Below are 24,737 nucleotides of genomic sequence, written 5' to 3' on the forward strand. Positions count from 1 at the left end.
TGCACACGCTGAACTCGGTTCGGAACTGCAGCATTGCATCTGTTCGGGGCATTAATCTTTCACGCGATCGAGATTAAGTGTTAGGGATCCAGCGACTCGAGACCGGGACACAGTTTCCAAAACAAGTGAAACTCTTTGTAAGGCAACCATGATGATGACAAGGTTACAAATTACAAGCATGTTGTTGCTCTTTGCGCACAATAGTTTTTTATCAGCAATTATCTTTCCACAATAGGAAATCAGTGATTACCTTAGTTACTCGATATTCATTTTTAATATCTTTCTAACCATGCAATTGTATTCTTTTTGTTTCAGTGCAAATTAAATTTTAAATCGTTGAAGTCACGCGCTGCCAGGAACATTTGAAGGTACTCTGAGACATACATATAATAGATCGTAATTATATTTTAATACATACATATTTTCAATTTATAAATAATATATAAAATTAATATTACAAATTTCTTAACGAATTTTTATTTTTATCAACTCTATTTTTTTAAAACACTTTATTAATTACGTTGAGACGCATATTCGTACATACAGCATAAGTCTCCTCCCATCTTAGAACACAGGAATACCAAGATCCATTACTAAGTTTCCAAAATAGAGAAACGAATGGGTGTAAATATTAAATTTAGTTCCTCCGAGCGAAATCGGACATAGATCGTTAGATCTCACGTAGAAACATATTGTATACAATGCCATTTCCAGTTCAGGCATGGTACCCACGAATATTGTTGCGTTTGGTCTGACGACTCCGTCCATTTCGAAGTTCAGTTTCAGTAGAGAAGCAGTCTGAAAAGTAATAATTGGTGCCATGAAAGCTGTACGTTTTACTTTCACTAATTATTTTACGTCTAGTGTTATACTTAGCTGCTTACACTTCCAAGTTTCAACTGATTCGTGTATCCCATGTAATTTATACGCTTCGAAGATTCTCGATTCGCAAAGTACAGCCAGTCTTGAACGCCGATGATCGCTGTAATATAATTCTCCGACTCGAATACGCGTTCAAATCCGCATGTGCTTCCGCTAAAGGTCGTAAACCAGATACGTCGAATAACATCTTTTCTTTCGAAGTCGTCGGGATCGATGAATCCTCGATCCCCTAGCCATTGCATGGCCATTGCCATTACGTTTGTATTCAAGTATGTGTCTATCAAAAGGTTCTCATGTTCTCTTGTTTTTTGAGTGCGATTTATCTTTTGTTGAAAATCGTGTTCATAACTGTCATATAATGTGTGCGTTATGTAAATCGAAGGATATTCCAACACCGCTGGTTCTACCTGGAACAACCTATAAAATGAAATTAAAAACTCATCACCAAGGAATCTAGACATTAAGTCATCTAAATAATTATTTCAACGTACGGCAGTTTAGCTGTATCCGTCACGTTAGAAGATGTAGACTGTTTCTGCAAATTTAATTTGATGTATTTAGATATATTGTGTGACATTGCGAACAAGTCTTCCGTTATTCTGAAGATTTCATTATCAGAAATCTTATAGAGTGTATTATAGTTGATGTTGGGACCAGCAGGAGAATTAGTTTGATCCTTTGTTGTTGGATTAGGTTGCATCGTCGGTGAAACTACGTTTCCAGTTGCAATGTTTCCAGTTGCAATGTTTCCAGTTGCAATGTTTCCAGTTGCAATATTTCCAGTTGCAATGTTTCCATTTGGAATGTTTCCAGCAGGAACCGTACCAATACCGCCATTAATGGTTCCTTGTGGTACAGTGCTACTTGTATCAGTCGTTCCAGGTGGAGTATTAAAGTAGTGATTGTTGTATGTGATATGAGTTGTAGTTGTAGGAGCACTGCCTGGTTTGCTTTCCTCATGTTGAGTATGAGAAGGATTGATCAGCCTATTTATTCCCGCATTAATTGTGGAATATACAAGTGCCTCTTTAATCATATCTCCTATACCCCGATTACTACCATGATCAGGTTGCATCATTAGTACAGTTTGACCAGGAACAAATGGCTGCATCGCAGGTTGTGCAAACATTTGGGGTTGTGGATTGTAAATTGGGCCGGTAGTATGGACGTTCCCAGAAGGATGTAAAGCATACGGATTTCCCATTGGCATCGAATTTTGCTGGTGAATCGGAGGAGAATAAGACGGATACACGTGATCTTTGAACCCGATTGGAGGAGGCGGATGACCCTGTGTCATTGGGTGATTAGAAGTTGAATAAGGATTACTCCACGGAACACTTGTTTGGCTTGGCATATTTGTTTGATTATAATTGGGACGAGAATTGCTTATTGAATTCGTTTGACTCGAATTATGTCGATGATATGTACTGTAGTGAGGATGACTTGACGATTGACTTGAGTGGTTTGGAGGATATTGAGAGTTGCCTGGAGAATGCGGTTGACTGGGACTATTTCCTTGATTAGAACCTGGATAATGGTTGCTTGGAAGCTGGTTTTCGCGTGGATTATACGGTTGATTGGGATTGAAATGGGGATTGCTCCATGAGCCTGAACCACGAGGTAAACCACCTACAAAATAAATGTGCTTTATAATATTTTGTGATATGTTATTTCATCAATGTAGCTTCCATCAAAAAATATACCTTGACTGGGAACTATGTCTGTTGGTGCAGACGGCGCATAAGGAGACGCATTTTGTTTCGATTCTGTTACAGTTCCTGGTTTATTATGATGAACAGTTTGACCTGTTTGTGTATGCGTCGATGATGAATGTGATGTCCCTACAAAAATCGGCGTGAATTCACTCTTCACGATTTATATAATGAATTCTATATATTAATTATATAGAATTTACCTGGACGTGTGGCTCCTCCACCTTCGGCATTCAAGAAATTTGTGTTAACATTCGTGGCTTGGCCTTTTCCTAGAATTTGGAAAAATTAATGTTTCTAATATATTCTATAATAGATAAATTATGATAGAAAGTATCAGATGATGGATGAGATACAGACACTCCACCTCTTGCGGTTTCAAATTCAAAATAATTTTCATATTAATTAAAGATCTAGGAATAGAATTACTGCTGGATGTATCAAGGGTATAGTACATACCACTGGAACTGTGAGAACCACTGGAACTATGAGAATTGCTACCATAGGAATTACTATGAGAACTCGAGGAACCATGAGAGTTACTACCGTAGGAACCACTATGAGTACTTGAAGAACCACGAGAACTGCTACCATAGGAACTACTATGAGAATTTGAGGAACTATGAGAACTCGTGGAACTACTGGAACTGGATCCGCGAGAACTGGATCCGCGAGAACTGGATCCACGAGAACTGGATCCACGAGAACTGGATCCACGAGAACTACTGGAACTGCTTCTTCTTGCATTGACAATCCCTACAGAAGAAAATGCACATGACTATTGATAGATGAAACAAGTAGAAAATTTATTTTCCTGTTATACTTGTTGATATATTATAAAAAATACACTATTAACACTTACCAGTGGCACAAAGTGTGATAAATAAAAATAATATCGTTTTGTATCTCATATTTACTAGAACTATTTCGTCGTCTTCACCGAGCTGTTGAAACCAGAATGTGTAAATAAAGACGGCTTTACGTATAGTTTCCTTTATCAAAGAAAACTTTTACTTCACAGTTGCACTACTACTAATAATGTTATCTGTATAAATTTCTTTGAAATCGCAATGTCTATACAAGCATGACATAGGGTCACTGTTGACGACCTTATGAAGATATCATTTCATGTAATAGTGAGAACATAATTCATAATAAATCTTTTACTTTATTCACAGTAACAACCTCCACCAATATATGCATACAAACTATGCAATATTTGTACAAACTATAAAATCTATAACAAGTAATGTAATAATTCTAAGTAAATGAAAATTGATCCCTTATTGGTTGGAACCAATTTATAGAGCAAACCTTCATCTTCATACTCATAGCTCTTTAAAATTGTAAATTACGGTTAACACAACGGCCAACATTTAGCAAAAATACTGAAATCTGTAAGTTGCAGGACGTGTACTGAATTTATTCTTCTCTCGCGATATATCTGTCTAAAATTTGTTCACTGGGATAGTCTGGAACTGATAACTGACGGAATCCTTCATCATCCACAAAGCAAATTTCATGACCATCCTAAAATATGATTGAAACTTGTTTTCAGTAGGTGTAACGTAATATAAAAAATTTATGTAATTGCACTTACTGGATCGGCAAGAATGATGACCCTTACAGAAGCCTTTCCTGGTGTATCTAGTGTGATTAAGTCTGTCAATATTACATTCCCATGATCCTTGATCCTTTTCTGAATTTCTGGCTGCTCATCATGAGGAACAGAGAATGCTATGCGTCCATAAGCTTTAGCATGATCAACTTTGGTTCCTAAAAGAAAAAGATAAATTATTTTCTAGTTATAATACATTCATTATAAATGGTTCTGCTAAAATTCTTACCAATATCTCGGAATTCAAGTTTAGCCTGATCATCAGTATAGCCCAATAATACACTATTGTCTGTTTGATTAAATACTTTCAATTCCAGTATATTTTTCCAGTATGCTATGGTGCTTTGAAGATTAGAACTAGACAACGTTACCTTCTCAACTGGATCTACAGTTTAAAAATTATATATATAATTATAATTAATATATATATATATATATACCAAGAAAATGTTTAATTGTTTTTCCTTAATACCTTTATCCTTAGGTTGAGGCTCATTAATTAGATAATACTTGTATCCACCTGGTGCTTCAAGAACAATCTTGCCACCTTCTTCACTCATAGGCCAACCATTTGAACGTGCTCTTTCAATAGCTTCTTTGGATTTAATTGTTATACCCTGAAAATCGTTACCACGTTCATATTCCTTAATTCCATAATTGTACGTCAACTCTATCACAAAATGAGTATCCTCTGGACCATATCCTATCATCGTTTTGCTCCACCGATTTGCGTATGGTCTACAAATGTGTACAGAATAGCTGTGTAGAATTTATTTATAATTCCGCAGTTTAAAACAAAATAATTACAAACCCGTTGCAAGCGGCATCACAACCATCAGCAAATTCTTCGTGGCGTAATACCTGTAAAAATATTCTGTATTGGTATATACTAATTTAAACAAAATATGCCGACTTACCTTCATCCCAAGAATTTCTCGATAGAATTTTGCTGTCAACTTCCGATTCGGTATTTTAAATACAAAATGCAAAGCTCGCCCAATAACCATTTTAACAGCCTTACTGCACAACCTTGTTTTCGAATAGATCGGAAGAAACAAAATGATGTTGCAGTATTACAGATTAGATGCAACAGCTCCACCCACTAGTGCAACTATACGTAATGATTTATCAATGAAGATCGCCGACTATACACTTTTATGGAATTCCTATCAGGAGCTGTCACAAAGCAATTAACTTCAATTCGTCTTAGTCACTTCTTATAGACCACGATTTTTTTGTTTATTATTATTCAGATAAATAATATCGAATTATTAAATTTTATAAAACAGAACAGAACATAATGCCTGATTACGATAGAGTAAATAAGATAAAACAAGATTGTTGAATTGAGAGGATACAATAAATTGTTCTGATTGGCTGACGAATTACAATTGAACATTGCAGTTCTTATAGTCAATTAAAAAAAAGAGAAAATAGCAAGTGAGCAAGACAACACGCATCAACACAATACATACATGTAAAAGAAGTCACACGGACACTAATATAGAGCTTGTCTCACTTTACTGTCGTTGCAGCCTCACTCTTTTCGCGTATACCTACTTCTAGCGTCCCATCTGAATGGCGCGGCGCGATATTTAATTTATACTTGGATCGAACTAAACTGACTGAACCATAGCGCTCCAACCATTGACTCGATAAACGTTGATTGATGTGATCGATGACGTAGATAACTAAATCGAATTTCTTTCATTAATACATTTATTATTTCTAGCTTTTTGATATTTATGACGATTCCGATTGTTAAAAATATGGTAAAGCATCTCCTTTACCATTTTACCATATGATTTATTAATGATAATAACTGATAGACACAGAAATTTGAAGTACATTAATTACATTCCTTAAACATTTGGAACTTTATTTTGTAGCAGCAAAATAATTCATTGGGGACAGCCTTAGAATCAATACAGACATTTCATATAAGGTTTATAAATACAGACATTTCATATAAAGTTTATAAAATGAACGTTATAAATGCCAATCTGCATGAAAATAGCTACAAAACTCTTGCTAAATATGTAATACCATTAATTATATAATTAGTAGAAATAATTACTCAACTATCCATAAAAATAATTACACTTTATACCATATTTCTATATTATAAAGTTCATAAATATTATTTCCACCATTTAAATGTTCGTGCCGTATGCCGTACAAATCCCAAGTCTGTGACTCAACAGAAGAGATATGGAATCGACTATCGATAATTTGCCAACAGTTCGAGTGTTTTGCCAGTAGTTCAATTGGCACTGTACGGACCCCGAACGAAACTTCATTTTTTCTCCGAAAGAGGCGCCACCATCGCCTACACAGGGTGATCCGTAATTATGTTAACATCGGGAAATGGGGGGTTCCTGAGGTCATTTCAAGTAACCCACTCGCAGTCAGGAGAGAGGGCCGCGTATCGGCTATTAGCCGGATTCGAGCATCGAACAAGAATTTCATGAATTTCTTATTAATTTCAAAAATTTCACAAATATAATTAATGAAAAACTTACCAGTTCAGTTGTAAATGTTGTAATCCACGTATGTAGAACGGCACAGATTACACTAACTTTCACTTTGACTGCATTATTATTCCAACAATTGACACATGTCCGAAGTTTCCAGCGTTATTTTATGTGTCCCTGAAAAGGGCCGTTTAAATTCCAATTCGGTGCTTAAAATATCCACCGACCACATCGAGACACCATGTCGTCCGGGTGGGTGCTTGTCTTTCGGCGGCCGCAAGCGTCTTCGCGCGTATATTTACGACGACACCATGAATCCGAACTATCAAATCAGCCGTATCGGTGACTGGTACAATATTTTGTATTGGTCTTGCGGCGCGTACATTTTCAAAATCAGAGAAGTTATACGGGTGAAATCTCGAACGAAACTGTCGACTCGTAGAAGGAACTGCGGGATACTGAACGATGGTCAACAATGCTTCGATTGCACTCAAGACCAGAGCAAAATATTGTACCAGTCACCGATGCGGCTGATCTCATAACTCGAATACATGGCGCTGTCGCAAATGTACGCGCGGAGACGCTTGCGGCCGTCGAAAGACAAGTACCCACCCGAGCGACATGGTGCCTCGATGTGGACGGTGGATATTTCGAGCACCAAATTTGAATTTAATCGGCCCCTTTCAGGGCCACACAAAATAGCGCTGGAAACTTCAGACATGTGTCAATTCTTGAATAATTCTTGATCATCAGTGTGGAATAATAGTGCAATGAAAGTGATCGTTAGTGTAATCTGTGCCGTTTTACATACGTGGATTACAAAATTTACAACTGAATGGCTATATCTTTCATTAATAATATTTGTGACATTTCTGAAATTAATAGGAAATTCATGAAATCCTAGTTCGTTACTTCGAACGCGGCTGAAACTTGGAGCGCAGCCCTCTCTCTTTCCGTCGCGCCCCGGGAGCGAGATGTTCTTCAATCGGCTGGCTTACGCGCGTAACAGCAGGTTGAAGTGTGCGCGCGCAGCCAACTTTATTTATTAATAACTCATTAACAAAGCTGCGGATTGCAATTCGGCAAAGGAAAAGGTTACTTGAAATATCTTCAGGAACGCCCCATTTCCCGGAGTATGTATAATTTCGAAACACCCTGATATATGGATCCCTGCGATCAGCCATTATCGCCCTCATTTATGGTCCTTATGCTATGGCGGTGATTTTAGTGCTAAATATAAATTTTGGAATAATCCCATTGCCAATAGGTCGGGCTTCATCCTGTTTGATCACATGCTGGGCTCAGATTATGGGATCATTGCTCCTCTTGAGCCTACATGCTACACTGGATATGGCAGGCCATCTTCCATTCTCCTTTCTAACTCATCCTCTGACCTTGTTGGTCGGATTACGGACAACTTCAACACCATGCACCGCCCGGTGATTGTTACCGCTAGGACTTCTTCAGCAGTGGCGCCTCTGTGTACTGAAACAAACTGGGATCTCTACCAACAATTAACAAATAAATGGGTTCTTGATAAAATTTTGACCTCCCAGGATGACATTGACGACACTATTGCGAAACCAAACTCTCACCTAATTTCTTGTCAACGAGAAACCGTAGTCTCCTCCTTCAAACCTAACCGTAGGAATCCTGAGTTCTCGAAGGATCACTACCTTGTTGCGCTGATTCGCCTTCGTCGCACCCATCGAAGGGTCTGCCAGAGTTCTTGCTGCGAAGATGCTAGGCAATCCATTACAATTCTAACATCCAGAATCAAATCTAGGATTTACAGACCTAAAAACATGGACTGGAGGGACAAAGTGGGTGCCTTCAGAAGGGGAGACCCTACTTTCTGGGCCACCTATGTATCCCTCGTCCGAGGTAAACCCACCCAGATGCCTCCGCTCGTGGATGACTTTGTCATTTACACCGATATTCATGACAAAGTGGAAGCTCTGGCTACTGCCTTTGAGCATGTTCCGTCGCAGACTCTGAACCTGTCCTCCAACAAGGCGCCTTTAATTGATAACTACTCAGTGCCTAGCACTACTTGCAGACAACACCGCCTTAATAACCTTGTCCTGGCAATCCAGAACCCTGCTGAGTAGGTTGCAAAAATACCTAAACATAGTTGAGGAATTTTTCACGGATTGGAGACTCCGACTTAACCCTTCCAAAACTCAGGCTATCATATTTTCACTCAGGAGCCAATCTCACTTCGAGAGACTACCCCTTCTAACCTTGCAGCAGCACCCGCTACCCTGGTCGAAGTTTGTTACTTATCTGGGCGTGGTGTTGGATCACAAATTAAACTGGTTGGTTACTAAAACGCAAGGATCTCTTGGTTTGGTTACGGAAACATATGATCGACTCAAAATGCCTTATAGAATTAAGGTGGAATTTCCCTTCTGCTACTTACAAGACCTGCAGGCCAAAAAGAGGTTTGCTCCTGAAAATCAGTGGACAACCCACATTTAATTGACCTCGCTACTGAGGACATCCCTGTCTGGCATGCTGGCTGTGCCTACCCCTCCAGACGTACTGGTTGGCAGTGCTTGGCTGTTCTCCATGGAAATCATGCATGGCTAGTGTTTTAAATTTTGTTGTTGTCCATTAACCATTCTGTTTCAGTTTTAGTAGCAGGGCTTGAATTGCATGGTGTACTTGAACCTGCCCCAACTCGCAGCACTCATATGTTTTCACTTGGAAGCTGCTGCTCCCAGAATCCTAGCACGCTAATTCCACTTATGTGCTGTGCAGAAAGAATTTTTCAAATTTTAATTTTTAATCTAAATTCTAATTTCAATTCTCTCATGTTGACCTTGTCATGTGCACGATGTACTTCCCTAAAACTCCACGAATCCTCATTCCTTTTCTTTACCATTACCAATCTTCAAATTATCATCAAAGCTTTTTGAAAATTTTCTTTGAACATGTCATCGTTATAGATCCCACCTAAAGTTGTTGACAACATTCACCTCAATTGCCCGGTAAATCGGTAACTTCTGGCAGACACAGGCCTCCCCACCTCATCACAAACAAACAAAAAAAAGCCGTTATCGCCCACATATCAGATCTGCGAGGGAATCCCTGGAGCGACTGGATAAAAATTTGAGTTGTATGATTTTAATATAGAGTTCATGTAGTAAAAAAATACATGATTCAAGGTTCCCCAATTGAAAATGAAAAGACAAGAGGAAGCAATTAACTTGAAAACAACAATGTATGGATAACCACATGCAGCGAAACACCAAAACACAGTGATCAATAATACTACCAAAAGGCAAGACAGTATTTCAGTACAACCACAATTATCAATAATCAAGCTCAAAGCCAAACTCTGCCTCCACAACTAAGTTAATTAACACACCCAATTTACAAATTCCTGTTAAAGGAAAGTTATTTCAAAACAATCCAAACAGAACATATATACACATTGAAAAAAAATAAGATCATATAAAAATTACACAGAAATCTGGTTAAAACCACAAAGAGAATTCTCAATATTAAGATATAATACAATTAAAAAACAAAAGATAAAGTAGCTAAGGTAATGTATTATTATCCTCATCATCAAAAGCTTGAAATTTAGAATATTGAACAATATAGTACATAATAAAAGAAACACAAAGACATACTGCATTCAGCTAATGAACACAAAAGAAAAAATCATTATAGCAGTGTGCTTTCAATAAATTGTTAGGACACATTTATCCAGACCATCATGGACATGGATCTATACTTACTGATAGGTGTTCCAAATAAGATGATTATGGATGTAATTTACTTCAAGTAATGGAAAATATGAAATAAATATAAATTATAATCTTCTTTCTCACTTGGATAAAAAAATAACATGAGGAGTAATATTGATTTGGTATTGTGATCAAGGGAGCTAATGGATGTAACATCTATTATACAAAAAGGAGAACAATTTTGTTCAGACCACTCTCCACTGTGTATGAGACTAAAACTAGATAAACGCATAAAAATAGTAAAGTCTCTCCAACAAATTGATGTTACTGGTGATTTACATTTCAACCAGTTTCATAAATAGGAGAATAATTTACAAGAGTATAACCCAGGATGGTATACTAAGCTTGGTTCTATGTGCCTTGTATGTAGCAGATACATCCAGTACAGATCCTGAACCATTTGCTGTGACATTGCTTCCTTTGTTCGCTGAAGAAATAGGAAATAATGTTTACATATATAGGATAGTAATATGTCATAAATGATAAACGGTTTGTAAAAAAAACCAAACATTGTTTCAAATTAGTAATTTAAGAAAACAGACTGGAAAAGAAACTGTAATAAAAGACAAAAAAGTACAGTAAGTTAAGACTTAAGATTGAAGACCAAACTTATACCAATCGTAAAAATTATTAGTGAAGTACTGTTGTGATACTATTTTATATTTAATCTCTTATGATTAATAAAAAAAAATAACTCCTACATACAAGTTTTCAAAATTTTTCGATTTCAATTTTGACGGTGTATTTTTAAGCAGTAAAACGGTCAATTATCAGAAATATTAGAGTAATTGTCGGAAAAAACGTTACAACAGATTGTTTGAAAACAATAATTTTATTAAAGTTCTTATCAGAAAAGACAATACAAGCAATTTATACTCTCCTTTAAAGTTTAGAGAACTTACGTTCGGTTGCATTTACATCTATTTTTATACAGTGTTTGTATGCAGTCAGAATATTATGCATAATTAGATGCACACTTCATCATGCAACGCAAACATGTTGAATTGTATAATCAGTTCCACAATTAAAAAAAACGTGATAATGTCCTGATATTTTTATTTTAAATTGATCTAGTTTTTAAAATGACACAGATCTTTCACGTTGACATAAAAAGTTGTTCGTGTTACATTCATTATGGAAAAATAGTTTAAATAGGTTTTTTAATTACATGTTTATATTATTTATAGAATTGTTCGCAATACATCGATATTGGAAGGTGAAACTAAGGCGTTTGATCACGATTGATACAGCACACGAACATTATAAATATCAGTATCAGAAAATTCATTTTACTAGTTCTCAAATTTTTGTCAGCAATATTAATTGAATATTGTGGGTCTGATGCCTACTAAATACAAATTACGTATTTTATCGCTTAGGATAATCGTAACAAGAGCTTCAACAGAGTAATAGGATATTTTAAATATCGTTTAAACGTAACACAAAGATACTATCACTCATATATGTACAAAATATGCAGTATAATTTAAAAAAATAATGATCATTATTTTATAAATAATGCATATGAGTAATACTGCTCTTTGTATATAACTTAGTAACGAGAGTAAAATAAGAAAAAATTAAAACACAACCAACAGAACTTATGTGATAACTTATCATTAATTTTTGTTATCTACTACACACTACACTGATATCCGATTGCAGTGTGCTGTACAAGGTGTGAAATTAATTTCTCTAATGCGATTTACAATGCATAATCAATATAAAATCAAATCTGTGTGCCATAACTATAAAGATATACTGAATAAATTGTATTGTAATCTGTAGAATTGTTCCTTTAAATTACATTGCTTCTTGTTTCAATGAAACTTGAGTTCCCATTTTTTATTGTACCGTACGTTATATTAAAAATCTTATGTATCTAAATATCTCAAAAATATTGGCCCTTGTAACGAAGGATATATGCTATTATGCAAGCATTATTTTGTTACACGATTTCTTCTCAGTTTGTCCTTAGTTGGTAATTAAATATTAGTAAGAGACCATGATACACACATTTTCGTTTCTGATCCGCAATAAAGTTATTTCATTTCGTCTCAATATACATCGTTAACCGAATAGTCCCGAGCGATGCGCAACAATCATTATATTGTAAAACAAATTTTATTAATATTATTTTATAAATAAATTTTATAAATTTCTTATAGTACAATTACTGGTACATTTAGAATCTCGTGTTTGTTCATTTCAAAAATTTGCAACCAAGACTAGAAACATTCTATCGCAGTGATTCAGATTCCCTTAAATACTTCATAAACATGAGGACATAGAACTAAACGATAAAAAATCGGATACATTGCTGCGGAATAGAGAATACAGTTGAGGTGAAAATTGCTTTTGATATAAACATTTTTCGTATCGGCGTGTTAAGCTCTAAGCTCTGTGAATGACAAACATATGCGTGTATGTGTATACGTATATGTACACTCTATGAATGTTTTTCTTTCAAATTCTGCGTTAAATGCAAGGAAATGCATAAGATATTCATACGCTGCAACGGTACTGTATTTTTGTATGCAAATATGTATACAAAATTTCCGTGCCTTAGTATGATCAAGTATTAAAGAAAAATTGTCCTTAAGAGGCGAATGATACATACGCCCACCATTCAATGAGACTGTAACACCGGTCTCATTGAAATTGTTGTACATTTATACTCCTTCGATTTTTAAAGTTCTAGTTTGTCATTGGAACAGATACATTTATATAAAAATGTTTATCGTTACATTATAGTAACCATAGAAAAAGTCTAATTGCTATGCGTAATATACGACGACAACAGATGTTCATTCTTATGCGCTCCAACTGTTTTAGTTCTTCGAAAAAATCAGTCTGGAAATTGCTTTCGATTTGGATTATATACTTTTACCTCGTAATATCCAATTAGGCAGCATAAAGGATATGCCATCGACTCGCTCGTTTTATTTCTATGGTATCTTTTTTCTTTATTTTCAATCAAAGGAACCTGATTATCTTAAAAAAATTAATTTAGTAGGCGCAGGTTCAATCGTTAAGATTGCAATCGTAAGAGATTCGCTAAGAATATATACAATTAACACTGAGGTTTGTCCGTAAGAACAAGGCACGGCTGTTTTCCGTTACTGAACAGCATCATTGGTTGAAATTTAGCAATAAAGTATTCATCTTACTTACTTCGATCAACCTTACCAAAACACGACCTTTTTATTTCTGCCAAGTTTTCTGAACATTTTGTTACTAATTTTCATACTACTCCATAGAATTACGAACTTATATAGATTTTCTAATACGTGATTTAAAAAATTATTTCTGTATGATTGACTTCGCATTGAAAAATATCTTTTTCTTTTTCTTCTTTTCTCTTGAGTATCACAAATAGATGGATATTCCTTTGAAACAGTATTCGTGATCACCACTTTTACGTAAGAGCAATAACAACTTGCTATTATATCTTTGCAATTCCATTTTATAGAATAATTTGCGATTACTTAAGATACTGTATTACAAAACATAGATACAGAATACTGTGAAAAACCCTCTTAAATGCTGCCGAGTCCTCCAGACAAATAATCAAGTGTAAATACATTTTCACTCCTTTTTTGTGAATAGTGTCACATTAACAGATGATTAAACAGATGTTAAATCATTTAACTTTTACAAGTTTGCACGTAAAAAGTATTAATTCTGTTCTTCACAATTAATTTAATATAAAGAAGCCAAATACATTATTTGCATGTTTTTAGAACTTTCGAAGTATCGATGATATATCATAATGTTTAATTAAAATAAAAATGATCCGTTATTCGTTCGTACAAAATATCATTGTCATTGTAATCATGACAGTTGTATGTTTTTAATGTCTTCAACCGAAGACGCGTTTTCTTCTTTACAATTATATCATAAATATTATGTTACAAATATAATGTTATGAAGAATCCCATATGTCTCATTGTATAAATTAAAATAAACATTCTGAGGAATGACTAACTATAACAAAGATGTATATAACTGTGCAAAAATTTTTCACAAGGAACATCGTTATCTAAATAAAAATATTGTTATTTCGATATCAAGCCTTCTTTGCATCCCATGACAGAAATATGGAAATCTGTATAACTATGTTCGTGTAATTAATGATAACAGATATGTTGTGATTACATAATTTTTCATAGCAATAAAAACGGTGGTTGCAATTAACTATCTACTTCATATCTAGTTATAAACATTCACTTGGAATTGACAATTCATACACTCGTTAGTTTTATTAGTCAACATCAAGAGTAGTATTTAAGGCAGGAATATTTTTTTTTCTTTGTTACTCTACCACATCGTAATTTCACTCATGTCTGAACGTAATCTTTTATATAGAATAAAACGCTTTACCAGAAGCAAGAGAGCATGTACGTAAATATATTGTAATGAATATAACTAGACGTTATAAAAAATAAATGAAGGACTAGGAATCTTAATGGATCCTGATGGATCTTGGAACCTTCATTGGGCGATGCTTGTGTACCAACAAATGTTCCATACTTATAAAAGTTATCCAAAAGTGCTTCTTTTTCAACCCACCTATCATACAACCATTTAGATAATAATTCTGGTTCCCGAGGAACCTAAAAGACGATGATGCACTAAGTACTGAACTATTAAAGAAAAAACAAAATAGCAGTAATATATAATTAAAAACTTACCACTGAACTAGGAAAAACTCGGTAAAAGAGTACTGTCTCACACGGTGGTCTGGAACCCGTTATAATCGTAGGTAAATCAATTGGTTTACCTTGAGGATATGCTATTGTTATATCAAGAACCCAATTGATTTGAGGTTTTGCTACTATCATACCTGCATGACAGATAGTTAACAATAACTTAATAAACACACAAGACAAAACTCTGCTACAGAATTATAGTTTGTTAAACTATTTACTTGCTCTATTATCTAATTCTTGATTTGGTCTATTATTATTCTGTGATGGACCAACTGTATCAAATATAGTCTGCAATGCTCCTAAACGTGGCAGAGTTACATTTTCCAAAATAGGAAGATTATTTTTCTTAGCATATTTCTGCGAAGTCTCTCTCCTTTTACATAAAAAACCTCCTTCTGGAAATAAAACCATCCATTCCCTATTAAGTGGAATGTATGATTCTTTCAGGTGTTTCTCAAGTTGTTTTAAACTTTCTTCTCGCTTTTTACGACCCTAGATAACAGAAGACAAAAATATTATTATTACTATTTACATAATATAGGTACTGTTATTAAATTAGTATAGCTACAGACTTACAGACACAATAAAGAAATCTTGATGTAAAACAGAAACCACACCAAAGTTTGTAAATTTAAAAATCCTGTCCATAATCCACATTAGATTAGGCAACACATTTGGTTTTGCATTAAATGTTGTCATTAGTATAGGAACATCACCGGTACTTTGATGATTTGCTATCACTAATGTTCTGTCACTAATAAGTTTCTCTATATCATCACCTTGTTCTATGACTATAAATTGAATTATTATTATTAGTATTCAGACTATAGTTATTATAAATTTCAATTGTAAAAGCATTATATAAATGTCTAGACACTTACTGTCGTAGCCTGCAGACCAAGTCCACGTTGATACCATTGCTAATAGCCAATGGAAAAATAGTCCTTCGATACGCCAATATACTTGAGGCTGATAAACTTTTACAGGAAACAATAGTGTCATCCATACTACATATGTCGGTATACAATAAACATTGTTTAATATCACAAAGCCAGTTCGAGCAATACATTTTATAAAAGTCAATACTTTACTGATTACCCTGTAATACAAACAAATACTGTAATCTACTTATAAATGATGACAATGTTAATTTATGATGCATTTTGTTGTAAAATATTCATTAATACTTTTCAAGCTATACTACAATTGTATGTAAGTATTTTGTATATGACACTGTTGAATTATGAGCTATCACGATAATAAATTATAAGATCAATTATGCATCTAATTCAAAATCAATAAATACATGATTTTTTATCTAATCAAACAGGAGGTATTAGTATCTGTTTAATATTTCTTTATATAAGTGTCTACACAGAAAAAATGTTTTTTTTAAACCTACATATTATGCTTTAATTTTTATTCATAAAAAAACCACTCTGATTAAAACTTTAACCAATATCAGTTAAACATATCACCCTGAAATTATTTGGCCATTCGAGAACTGCAAATCGAACTGAAACGTTGTAAATATTTTAAATGTACATCGCAAACGATATTGACAATCCGAATTTACGAAAAAAATAATATGAATCAGCTCATGTTGATAGTCGGACTCATTTCGAACCGATATTGTCGGTTTAACTAAATGACCTAATCACTAGCATACGTTTACAAAAAATTCAAGATACGGTAGAATCGATGGAAATAAAGCGAAAACAAACAGAGATAAAAATGAGCTCAGAAGTTTTAAAAGATTGAATTGGCGGATCATGCAAGGACCGGCTCACTGGTGGTTCTAGGTTAAGAATAAAATCATACCCATCAGTAATGCATGAAAAGCTAAACGCACAGTTGTGGTGAAAAATCGTGTGTACACGTAGAAGATTTTGTTGCGGTACGCCGTTGATATAAAAGCATAAACAGGAAAAGGTTTTGTGACACGCGTTCGCATGGAGAACACGACTCGACTTACCTTGCGAAAGTAGAAGAGGAAGAAGAGTCAGTCATTTTCGAAAGACACCGCTCGTGACGCGAATTCTATTAATTTTCATCCAGATTTTTTCGAGCATAGCATTCAGCCGGTGCACAAATTACATAATAAGGATCATTAGATCGGATGACACACAAGATTCCGCGTGCTGTTTACATGAGACCCCGAGTCTTGATAACAATTCCAACGCAGTGAGAAATTTCAATCGACCTGCCCCGTGTAATTCTATCGCCGAGTTATAGCCTGCGATATCGTCGATTTCGACTAGCATGCACCGCTACCAAGATAAAGCCATGCCGTTAATCAATTTATTGCCTCGTCGATCGTTCGCATGACGTTTTTTTTCGAAAATACACCATAGTTCCGTTCTGCCCGCTGTATGTAAAATCACCACAGCAGACGCAACGTAAATAGAACAGCGACGAAACTTATTAGGCTATTTCAAATGTGCTGCAATTTGCAATCGATTCTATCGAGATTTGACGGATAGCGATATGGGAAATTTCAAATAGTTAGAAAAATTCTTTTCCTCGGTTAAACACTAATTTCAATTAATTTCATGTCGCGTGAATGACATACGAAAAGTCTAAGATTTTAATATAAGCCAGTTTTTGAAATACAGAACTGAAAACGTATGCATATACCTACATGTTTGTAATGATTTTAAAATTTGCTTGTTTTTCTCAAAAGATCATTTTACAGTGTACAAAATTTTTCGAATTTTAATCATTTAATAAAATCTTGTCTCAAAATACAAAACATAAAGTGAACAACAAAAATAATATCGTAGTATATATTAAAACATTTACGATTCTCTTAATTAAAAAAAAAATTGGTAAATAGAATACTCAATAAGTAGAAAATGTACACATGTAGTAGAATTTGTAATACATTTTAGATCTGTCTTTAGTGAACTCGATTTTTCAGAAGGAAACTTTTGAAATGAGAGTCATAAGAAAATTTGGTACTTCTGGTAAGGATTCTATGAAATGTCGATTAAATATATACTTATACTAACTATATTTGGTAATCAAATATTTGAATATACCATTACTAATTGAAATTAATAAATAACAAAGCAAGAACCAATCACGTTCGTCTGTTTTCGCGAATGTTGTGAGTGGTATTACTATATGGTCTGTGAACACGATATTTTGGCAGTTTCGTTTTTCGTTGATAGGTTTCTATCTAAGAAGCATGTGATTCGTGTATGATTATCGGGCTTATTCCGTGCGATAATCGTCGGTGTTGGTTAATTCTGTATTTTTTATTTTCCACAGGTTTGTTGAAGAAAATTAAAGTTAAGGATCAGTTTAAAATGACGTTGAATTTACTAAGATGTCCCCTTGCTAGTCGTGGATTAAGGGAACTTAAGAAATCGTCTGGATTTTTTACGTTACGTCTGTCATTGAACACATCGCCGGTTTCCAAAGGCAGTAGTAAGGTAGAAATATTCTAGTGTAGAATATCTGTTATCAATTGAAAAAGCCGATGATAACTTGGAAAGTTATATCACTAATATTCTATTCGTTCGTTATTGTCTTTACCTTCAAATTTTGTTTTTTATTCACAATTTTTAAGGTGATCCACAGGCCGGTTTTACATAATCGTTCAGGAACCCGATCTTAAAATAGTTTTCGAAAGATTTCCACAAAAATCATGTGTGTCACTCACAAATAATTTTATCTGTTTTATTCAAAATGTCATTCTATGGTTCTTAATGTAACAAATGAATGCATTTGACGTTTAATTGTTAATCGACTACACAAAAGAAATAATATGGAAAGTATTTTCTAAATGGAATTAGAAATTACTGAAACAAAGCTTTAACAAATGATACAATGGTATGCAGAATTTTTTTTATATCTCTTATAAATATTCAATGACATTACCTTTTTTTGTTGAACAATCAATGCGTTCCGAGATTTTTCTCGCTTGCACGAAGGTTAGATACGTGATTATAAACTTAAGAAAAAAAAAGTATTTTGTAATTCTATTTTTCACTACAGTGTAACATCTCCATTAATTTGTGTAGCTCTACATAAATCATTTCATTCAACTTTCGTTTGGAAGTTATGAAACAGTCTATCGCTTAAAGAGTTGTTTGTGTATGTGCATATGTATACACCTTGTATACATGTTATCATGACTAACTGGCTTCATTTGACTGACCTTCAATTTCCCCTTTCCAGACTAGTTTAATATCCGTTGTCAGACTGTAGTTGCCCGTTGTGTTATATAATTTATCCTTTCACTATGGTATATACATTATCCAAATATTTTTTTTCATTAATGCAATCTTATTGATTTTAATTGGATTTATATTTAAAAATTGTAGGATGATAGTAAAGGATTTCGTATTGAGAAAGATACTTTCGGTGAGCTCAAGGTACCATGTGACAAATACTATGGAGCACAGACCATGAGATCAGTCATGAATTTTCCTATTGGTGATACATTTGAACGTATGCCTGTAAGAAAACATATTAAGTTAGTTGCGTCTTATGCCATAAATAAAATTTTATTTGCTAAATTACATGTTTCAGTATGGTGTTATTGTAGCAATGGGCATACTAAAAAAAGCGGCAGCTGAAGTTAATAAAGAATTTGGTATGGATGCAAAAATAGCAGATGCTATTAGCAAAGCTGCAGATGATGTGATTAGTGGCAAGCTGTATAATGATCATTTCCCATTAGTAATTTGGCAAACAGGTTCCGGTACACAAACCAATATGAATACCAATGAGGTATTTATTTATATGTTAAGCTTAAAAATTTGTACAAAGGACAATTCTAAATAATTTATTATCTTCTATTAGGTAATCTCAAATCGTGCTATTGAATTACTTGGGGGTGAGCTGGGATCAAAAACACCTGTTCATCCAAATGATCATGTAAATAAATCTCAAAGTAGCAATGACACCTTTCCCACAGCTATGCACATAGCAGTTGCATTGGAAATTGACAAGGTACTTCTTCCTGGACTGCAATGTTTATGCAAAGTTTTGCATGAAAAAGCTGAAGAATGGAAAAATATTATAAAGATTGGTAGAACTCATACTCAGGATGCAGTACCTCTGACATTGGGACAAGAATTTTCAGGTATATACTGATATCAGCGAATTAGGTAACAAAATTATAATGGAACGTCTTTTTAAAATTCAGGATATGCAACACAAGTGGCCAACAGTATTGCGAGGGTAAAAAGTACTCTTCCACGTTTGTATGAATTGGCACTTGGTGGTACTGCAGTGGGTACTGGGTTGAATACACCAAAAGGTTTTGCAGAAAAAGCAGCAGCAAAAATTGCACAACTCACTGGTTTACCATTTGTGACTGCTCCTAATAAGTTTGAAGCTTTAGCAGCACACGATGCTATGGTAGAAGTGTCTGGTGCATTTAACACAGTAGCAGTTTCACTTATGAAGGTATGTTTCAATAAAGTTAGTTTGGAAGATATTATTATAAATATAATATAAATTTTAAACTTGATTTTTTACAGATAGCCAATGATATTCGATTCTTGGGAAGTGGACCACGTTGTGGTTTAGGAGAACTGTCTCTGCCCGAAAATGAACCAGGAAGTTCAATTATGCCCGGTAAAGTAAATCCGACGCAGTGTGAAGCAATTACGATGGTCTGTTGTCAAGTTATGGGGAATCATCTTGCGACAACAATTGGTGGAAGCAACGGTCACTTTGAACTTAATGTTTTTAAGCCAGTTATAGTTGCAAACACATTGAGATCTGCAAGACTTCTGGGTGATGCATCCGCTACGTTTACAAAGAACTGCGTTGCCGGCATCAAACCAAACACTGACAAGATCGACAAACTTCTCAACGAGAGCTTGATGCTTGTCACAGCATTAAATCCACATATCGGTTACGATAAGGTATTCACTTCGCTTTTATAAAGTTTCGTAGTATAATTAAATTGTTACAATTTTGTTATATATAATGGAACATATGTTTCTCTTTAGGCTGCTGCAATTGCTAAACAAGCCCATAAAGAAAATCTGACATTAAAAGAATCTGCCTTGAAGAATGGTGTCACCGAACAACAGTTTAAGGACTGGGTGAAACCTGAAAATATGATTGGCCCAAAATAAATGATGTAACGCAAAGTATTAGAAATTAATTTCTAAATTAAATTTATGCAATTTATTATCATTGTACATTTGAGATGTCTTTCGTAAAGTTTATTATATGGTGCGTCAAGTAATAATAACTTATACTAATGTAATAGCGTATACAAATTTTACAAATTAAAAATATAGAAAATTTTTAAAAGTTAACATTCCGTAAGTTCTTACATATTTTTAAAGTCCTCTTACATCCGTGAATATGTTCATTGTGTGGTATCCTTTGTAGACCACGAATTTCTTACGTTATCTGCATTGCAACATTCGGGGTTATAGGTCAATGAGTAGTATGAGCATTTTTGATCATAAATTGAAATAAGAGAGGCGAAACCACTATGTTAACTAAAATACAAAACGTGGCTCTTAGATTTAGTGTTCGTTATTACGGTAAAATTGGAATAATCGGTGTACCATTTGAAAAAGGACAGGTAGTGCAGAATAAAAATATTTTTACAACGTGCGTCTACTTATTAAATTAATTATACAGCGCAAGAAAGGTGTAGCAGACGGTCCTCAAGCGATTAGAGCAGCTGGATTGGTACAAGAGTTAGAATCTCTAGGTAACCATTTAACTCGCTCATAACAACTTTTAGTTCCATCAACGTCAATTAAATTCTACATTGAAATTAGGTTTGGACGTGAAAGATTATGGCAACGTTCTATACGAAACGAAAAATGTGCTAGGTGTGAATAATATGTCGCATTTGGGCGATGTTGCTGGTTGTACAAATTGTCTATCTGAAGAAGTACAAAAAATTTTGAGACATGGTCGCCAAGTATTAACAATTGGAGGTGATCACAGTGTTGGAATCGGGACTATAGATGGTCACGTGAAGGTACAGTATAAAGGGCATCATCTTTTAGGATCAAAAATTAATATTTACTATGTGTTCAAAGGTGAAGAAAGATGTAGGTGTAATATGGGTTGATGCTCACGCAGATCTCAATACCAATAAGACCAGTGAAAGTGGAAATGTTCATGGAATGCCTGTAGCATTATTAACTTCTGAATTATCTGATTATTGGCCGCATCTTCCAGGAATGGATTGGCAACAACCAATGTAATGCTTCTAAGTATTCGTATCCTTTAACAGTTTATCTACTGGAATTTGTTGATTTATGAATAAAATTACAATTGTTCATTACAAATATATAATAATTTTTCAGGTTGTCTATACGAAATGTAGCTTACATTGGATTGAGGTCTGTAGATCGCTATGAAAGATTAGTTATTGAAAAATTTGGAATTACAGCTTTTGGAATGGAAGATGTTGAACGATATGGTAATATCTGAAACTTGGTGTGCATGTATTATAATGAATATTAACTAATTTACATTTTCCATTTAGGAATTCATGATGTTGTTAATATGGCAATAAAAAAGATAGATCCACATGATTCAAAGTCATTGCATGTTAGTTTTGATATTGACTCCCTTGATCCTTTGGAAGCACCAAGTACAGGAACACTTGGTAAATAAAATCCACTTCTTTATTAGTATCTAAGAATATTTAATGATGATTTTATGATTTTAGTGCGTGGAGGATTGTCCCTTAGGGAAGCTGTTCATCTAATGGAAGAACTGTACAGGACTCGTAGATTAAATGCTGTAGATCTTGTAGAAGTAAATCCTCAAATTGGTAATCCACGTGATGTAAACCTCACCGTCGAAGCTGCTCTACACGTTATACAAGCCAGTTTTGGATATACTAGGAGAGGTCTCAAGGTTCCAGAGGGAGTTACCGACATGCCTTTACAAACATTTAGATAATAATTTAGTTACCTTTATTCATATTGTATTCAAAAGTTTTGAATATAATTAGTCTACCATGTTTTCTCTTGATTTTAACTTAAACACTACCAGACTTTTGTATACTTTTAAGCAGTACCACAAAAACATGACACAGAAACAGAAAGTAACAATGTATTTCATTGTTCTCACTGTTCGTTTTCATAAAGCATAAAAAGTTTATTAGGAATTGTGTCAGGAAATTTAATTTCTAACTTTGAGATTACAGGTTTAATCTCTTCATCCAGGAAAAGTGTGCAATTTAATTCACCTGTAGTGTTAGATCCATTCACAGGGACAAAAAATTTTCTGACATTATCCTCAGGATCACAAAATTTTATACGTCCATATTTTATTGGCTCTCCTAAGTACTGCATGACTTTCTCATTATTATGAAGAATTTCTTCTACCCTTTGAAAGGTTACTGTCCTTCGGAGTCGCTGTTGATATTTGTTTGTTAACAGATAATTGGCACCTACAACGAAGAGACCTCCTATACCTATAATCTTGGCTAAGGTTTGATGCGAAGGCAATTTTGCACTCATCTGTGTAATATAATTGTGACTGATCAGTAAAAGTTAATTGCCGCGAATGTAAAGATAATATTATGTGGAATTTAGGTTAGCTTTTGCGTAGGAAAAAACATGTATATTTTTGGGATTATGGTTAAAGGAGAATTATGATAATCATTTAATCAAATACATTAAGTGCATACCTCTTCTTGTGAATCTATTTATATTGCAATCAATTCATATAACAGTGATTTTCCTATTATTTTCATCTGCTTGTTTGCTAACTTTATTACATTGTACGGTACCTAGTGCAATCACTAAATTTAGAGCTTTTCGAAGATTTATCTATAATTACATATGCTGGTACAATACGAATGAACACTATAAATAAGATCGAGTCTTTATTATAAAACAAAGTTTAGAAGTAAAATATAATACACTCACTACAATAGTAACACGTTGATCATGTGACCCGATTATGTCAGTAGTCAGTCCGTACATTTCCATATTTGTGTATGTATATACAGAATTATACGTATGTATATGTAGAATTTTTAAACATGAGAACCTACCTTTAGTTTTTTGTTTTATCATTTAATACAAAAGGGCTTTGAAATCAGGGCTCAAAATGAGTCTAGATAAATTATTGCACAAGTTATGTTACTAAAGTTACAAAAATTCGAAGTGTAACTGTTTCGATCATCGCACTAGGTGATGTCTCTAAAACAGGCTATGTAGGAAGCTTGGCTGCTTGTATGAAGAATAGGGAAAATATGTGGAGACTAACTCTGTACTCTATCAAGGAGCAAACAAATCATTGTCAGTGATTTTCTATCAACTACGTTCGCTTGAATGAAATAACATACTTTTTTAGGCACCGTTTAGTAGATCACACGTATAGCAGAGACTCTCATATCCGAAAATTTATTTTTACAATATTCTGATATCCAAATGTTCTATTGTTTAACCATTGCATATTTAGTTATGTCATTGTCTAGTAGAGAACTTGAATGAAATTGTTTTAGTATCAGGATATTACCAGAATAAATTCTCGAAGAAGAGATTTGTGATACAGAATTATTTGAGGTCATCGAATATTTACTTTGAGAAAAAGATAGTGTAATTAAATGTGGAACAAAAATTGTA

At 34.2% G+C, this 24,737-nt stretch overlaps 6 protein-coding genes and 1 long non-coding RNA gene across 15 annotated transcripts; 4 read left to right on the forward strand and 3 right to left on the reverse strand.

Annotated features, from left to right (window-relative positions):
* Positions 1–13: 13 nt before the first annotated feature.
* Positions 14–1,156, forward strand: LOC144471850 (uncharacterized). Its single transcript, XR_013494342.1, has 2 exons — positions 14–137; positions 316–1,156. It is a non-coding gene; the product is annotated as an uncharacterized LOC144471850 (long non-coding RNA).
* LOC144471846 (uncharacterized) lies at positions 382–3,639 on the reverse strand. 2 transcript variants are annotated; one of them, XM_078184382.1, is made up of 8 exons: positions 3,457–3,639; positions 3,054–3,350; positions 2,798–2,866; positions 2,586–2,723; positions 1,628–2,511; positions 1,374–1,597; positions 885–1,299; positions 382–798 (listed from the first exon to the last, which is right to left on the reverse strand). In XM_078184382.1, exons 1-8 carry the CDS (start codon positions 3,503–3,505, stop codon positions 565–567), a joined length of 2,310 nt encoding a protein of 769 aa, XP_078040508.1. In that variant the 5' UTR covers positions 3,506–3,639; the 3' UTR covers positions 382–564. The 2 variants fall into 2 exon arrangements, with proteins under 2 accessions (XP_078040508.1, XP_078040507.1); XM_078184381.1 differs by having other exon boundaries at positions 1,374–2,511.
* A 103-nt stretch (positions 3,640–3,742) lies between these two features.
* On the reverse strand, positions 3,743–5,706 carry LOC144471849 (glyoxalase domain-containing protein 4). 2 transcript variants are annotated; one of them, XM_078184386.1, is made up of 7 exons: positions 5,688–5,706; positions 5,130–5,388; positions 5,024–5,073; positions 4,685–4,950; positions 4,442–4,597; positions 4,195–4,370; positions 3,743–4,124 (listed from the first exon to the last, which is right to left on the reverse strand). In XM_078184386.1, the coding sequence occupies exons 2-7, from the start codon at positions 5,217–5,219 to the stop codon at positions 4,017–4,019; spliced, it is 846 nt and encodes a 281-aa protein (XP_078040512.1). In that variant the 5' UTR covers positions 5,220–5,388; positions 5,688–5,706; the 3' UTR covers positions 3,743–4,016. The 2 variants fall into 2 exon arrangements, with proteins under 2 accessions (XP_078040512.1, XP_078040510.1); XM_078184384.1 differs by lacking the exon at positions 5,688–5,706 and having other exon boundaries at positions 5,130–5,652.
* Positions 5,707–7,661: 1,955 nt separating this feature from the next.
* Positions 7,662–8,888, forward strand: LOC144471412 (uncharacterized). Its single transcript, XM_078183404.1, has 2 exons — positions 7,662–7,819; positions 7,954–8,888. Exon 2 carries the CDS (start codon positions 7,979–7,981, stop codon positions 8,795–8,797), a length of 819 nt encoding a protein of 272 aa, XP_078039530.1. The 5' UTR covers positions 7,662–7,819; positions 7,954–7,978; the 3' UTR covers positions 8,798–8,888.
* Positions 8,889–11,263: 2,375 nt separating this feature from the next.
* On the reverse strand, positions 11,264–19,108 carry LOC144471823 (acyl-CoA:lysophosphatidylglycerol acyltransferase 1). 2 transcript variants are annotated; one of them, XM_078184326.1, is made up of 6 exons: positions 19,042–19,108; positions 16,038–16,255; positions 15,733–15,947; positions 15,375–15,648; positions 15,139–15,290; positions 11,264–15,060 (listed from the first exon to the last, which is right to left on the reverse strand). In XM_078184326.1, exons 2-6 carry the CDS (start codon positions 16,156–16,158, stop codon positions 14,824–14,826), a joined length of 999 nt encoding a protein of 332 aa, XP_078040452.1. In that variant the 5' UTR covers positions 16,159–16,255; positions 19,042–19,108; the 3' UTR covers positions 11,264–14,823. The 2 variants fall into 2 exon arrangements, with proteins under 2 accessions (XP_078040452.1, XP_078040451.1); XM_078184325.1 differs by lacking the exon at positions 19,042–19,108 and adding an exon at positions 17,132–17,550.
* Positions 16,914–21,697, forward strand: LOC144471821 (fumarate hydratase, mitochondrial). 6 transcript variants are annotated; one of them, XM_078184320.1, is made up of 8 exons: positions 16,914–16,958; positions 18,430–18,593; positions 19,488–19,622; positions 19,696–19,896; positions 19,969–20,251; positions 20,315–20,577; positions 20,652–21,041; positions 21,129–21,697. In XM_078184320.1, exons 2-8 carry the CDS (start codon positions 18,468–18,470, stop codon positions 21,255–21,257), a joined length of 1,527 nt encoding a protein of 508 aa, XP_078040446.1. In that variant the 5' UTR covers positions 16,914–16,958; positions 18,430–18,467; the 3' UTR covers positions 21,258–21,697. The 6 variants fall into 6 exon arrangements, with proteins under 6 accessions (XP_078040446.1, XP_078040444.1, XP_078040443.1 ...); XM_078184318.1 differs by having other exon boundaries at positions 16,941–17,053; XM_078184317.1 differs by lacking the exon at positions 16,914–16,958 and adding an exon at positions 18,077–18,122.
* Arg (arginase) lies at positions 21,618–23,122 on the forward strand. The gene is made up of 7 exons (XM_078184327.1): positions 21,618–21,718; positions 21,778–21,850; positions 21,921–22,126; positions 22,188–22,351; positions 22,458–22,573; positions 22,640–22,762; positions 22,826–23,122. The coding sequence occupies exons 1-7, from the start codon at positions 21,626–21,628 to the stop codon at positions 23,059–23,061; spliced, it is 1,011 nt and encodes a 336-aa protein (XP_078040453.1). The 5' UTR covers positions 21,618–21,625; the 3' UTR covers positions 23,062–23,122.
* Positions 23,123–24,737: the final 1,615 nt, after the last annotated feature.

The sequence above is a fragment of the Augochlora pura genome, chromosome 6 (genome assembly GCF_028453695.1).
Source record: "Augochlora pura isolate Apur16 chromosome 6, APUR_v2.2.1, whole genome shotgun sequence".
Taxonomy (NCBI): Eukaryota; Metazoa; Arthropoda; class Insecta; order Hymenoptera; family Halictidae; genus Augochlora; species Augochlora pura.

Excerpts from the sequence above, each read along its gene's own strand:
- LOC144471412 (XM_078183404.1), top strand. The coding sequence starts at position 7,979 with ATGCTGGGCTCAGATTATGGGATCATTGCTCCTCTTGAGCCTACATGC.
- LOC144471821 (XM_078184317.1), top strand. The coding sequence starts at position 18,092 with ATGAGAGTCATAAGAAAATTTGGTACTTCTG. Across the intron at positions 20,578-20,651 it reads TAGCAGTTTCACTTATGAAG|ATAGCCAATGATATTCGATT; the intron begins GTATGTTTCAAT and ends GATTTTTTACAG. Across the intron at positions 21,042-21,128 it reads CACATATCGGTTACGATAAG|GCTGCTGCAATTGCTAAACA; the intron begins GTATTCACTTCG and ends GTTTCTCTTTAG.
- LOC144471849 (XM_078184386.1), bottom strand. The coding sequence starts at position 5,219 with ATGGTTATTGGGCGAGCTTTGCATTTTGTATTTAAAATACCGAATCGG. Across the intron at positions 4,951-5,023 it reads TGTGATGCCGCTTGCAACGG|ACCATACGCAAATCGGTGGA; the intron begins GTTTGTAATTAT and ends ACACATTTGTAG. Across the intron at positions 4,598-4,684 it reads GCCTCAACCTAAGGATAAAG|ATCCAGTTGAGAAGGTAACG; the intron begins GTATTAAGGAAA and ends TTTAAACTGTAG.
- LOC144471823 (XM_078184325.1), bottom strand. The coding sequence starts at position 17,166 with ATGACTGACTCTTCTTCCTCTTCTACTTTCGCAAG. Across the intron at positions 15,948-16,037 it reads TTGGTCTGCAGGCTACGACA|TCATAGAACAAGGTGATGAT; the intron begins GTAAGTGTCTAG and ends TTCAATTTATAG. Across the intron at positions 15,061-15,138 it reads GAGTTTTTCCTAGTTCAGTG|GTTCCTCGGGAACCAGAATT; the intron begins GTAAGTTTTTAA and ends ATCGTCTTTTAG.
- Arg (XM_078184327.1), top strand. The coding sequence starts at position 21,626 with ATGTTAACTAAAATACAAAACGTGGCTCTTAGATTTAGTGTTCGTTAT. Across the intron at positions 21,851-21,920 it reads ACAAGAGTTAGAATCTCTAG|GTTTGGACGTGAAAGATTAT; the intron begins GTAACCATTTAA and ends CATTGAAATTAG. Across the intron at positions 22,352-22,457 it reads ATGGATTGGCAACAACCAAT|GTTGTCTATACGAAATGTAG; the intron begins GTAATGCTTCTA and ends ATAATTTTTCAG.
- LOC144471846 (XM_078184381.1), bottom strand. The coding sequence starts at position 3,505 with ATGAGATACAAAACGATATTATTTTTATTTATCACACTTTGTGCCACT. Across the intron at positions 2,724-2,797 it reads TGGAGGAGCCACACGTCCAG|GGACATCACATTCATCATCG; the intron begins GTAAATTCTATA and ends CGATTTTTGTAG. Across the intron at positions 2,512-2,585 it reads AGACATAGTTCCCAGTCAAG|GTGGTTTACCTCGTGGTTCA; the intron begins GTATATTTTTTG and ends TTTATTTTGTAG.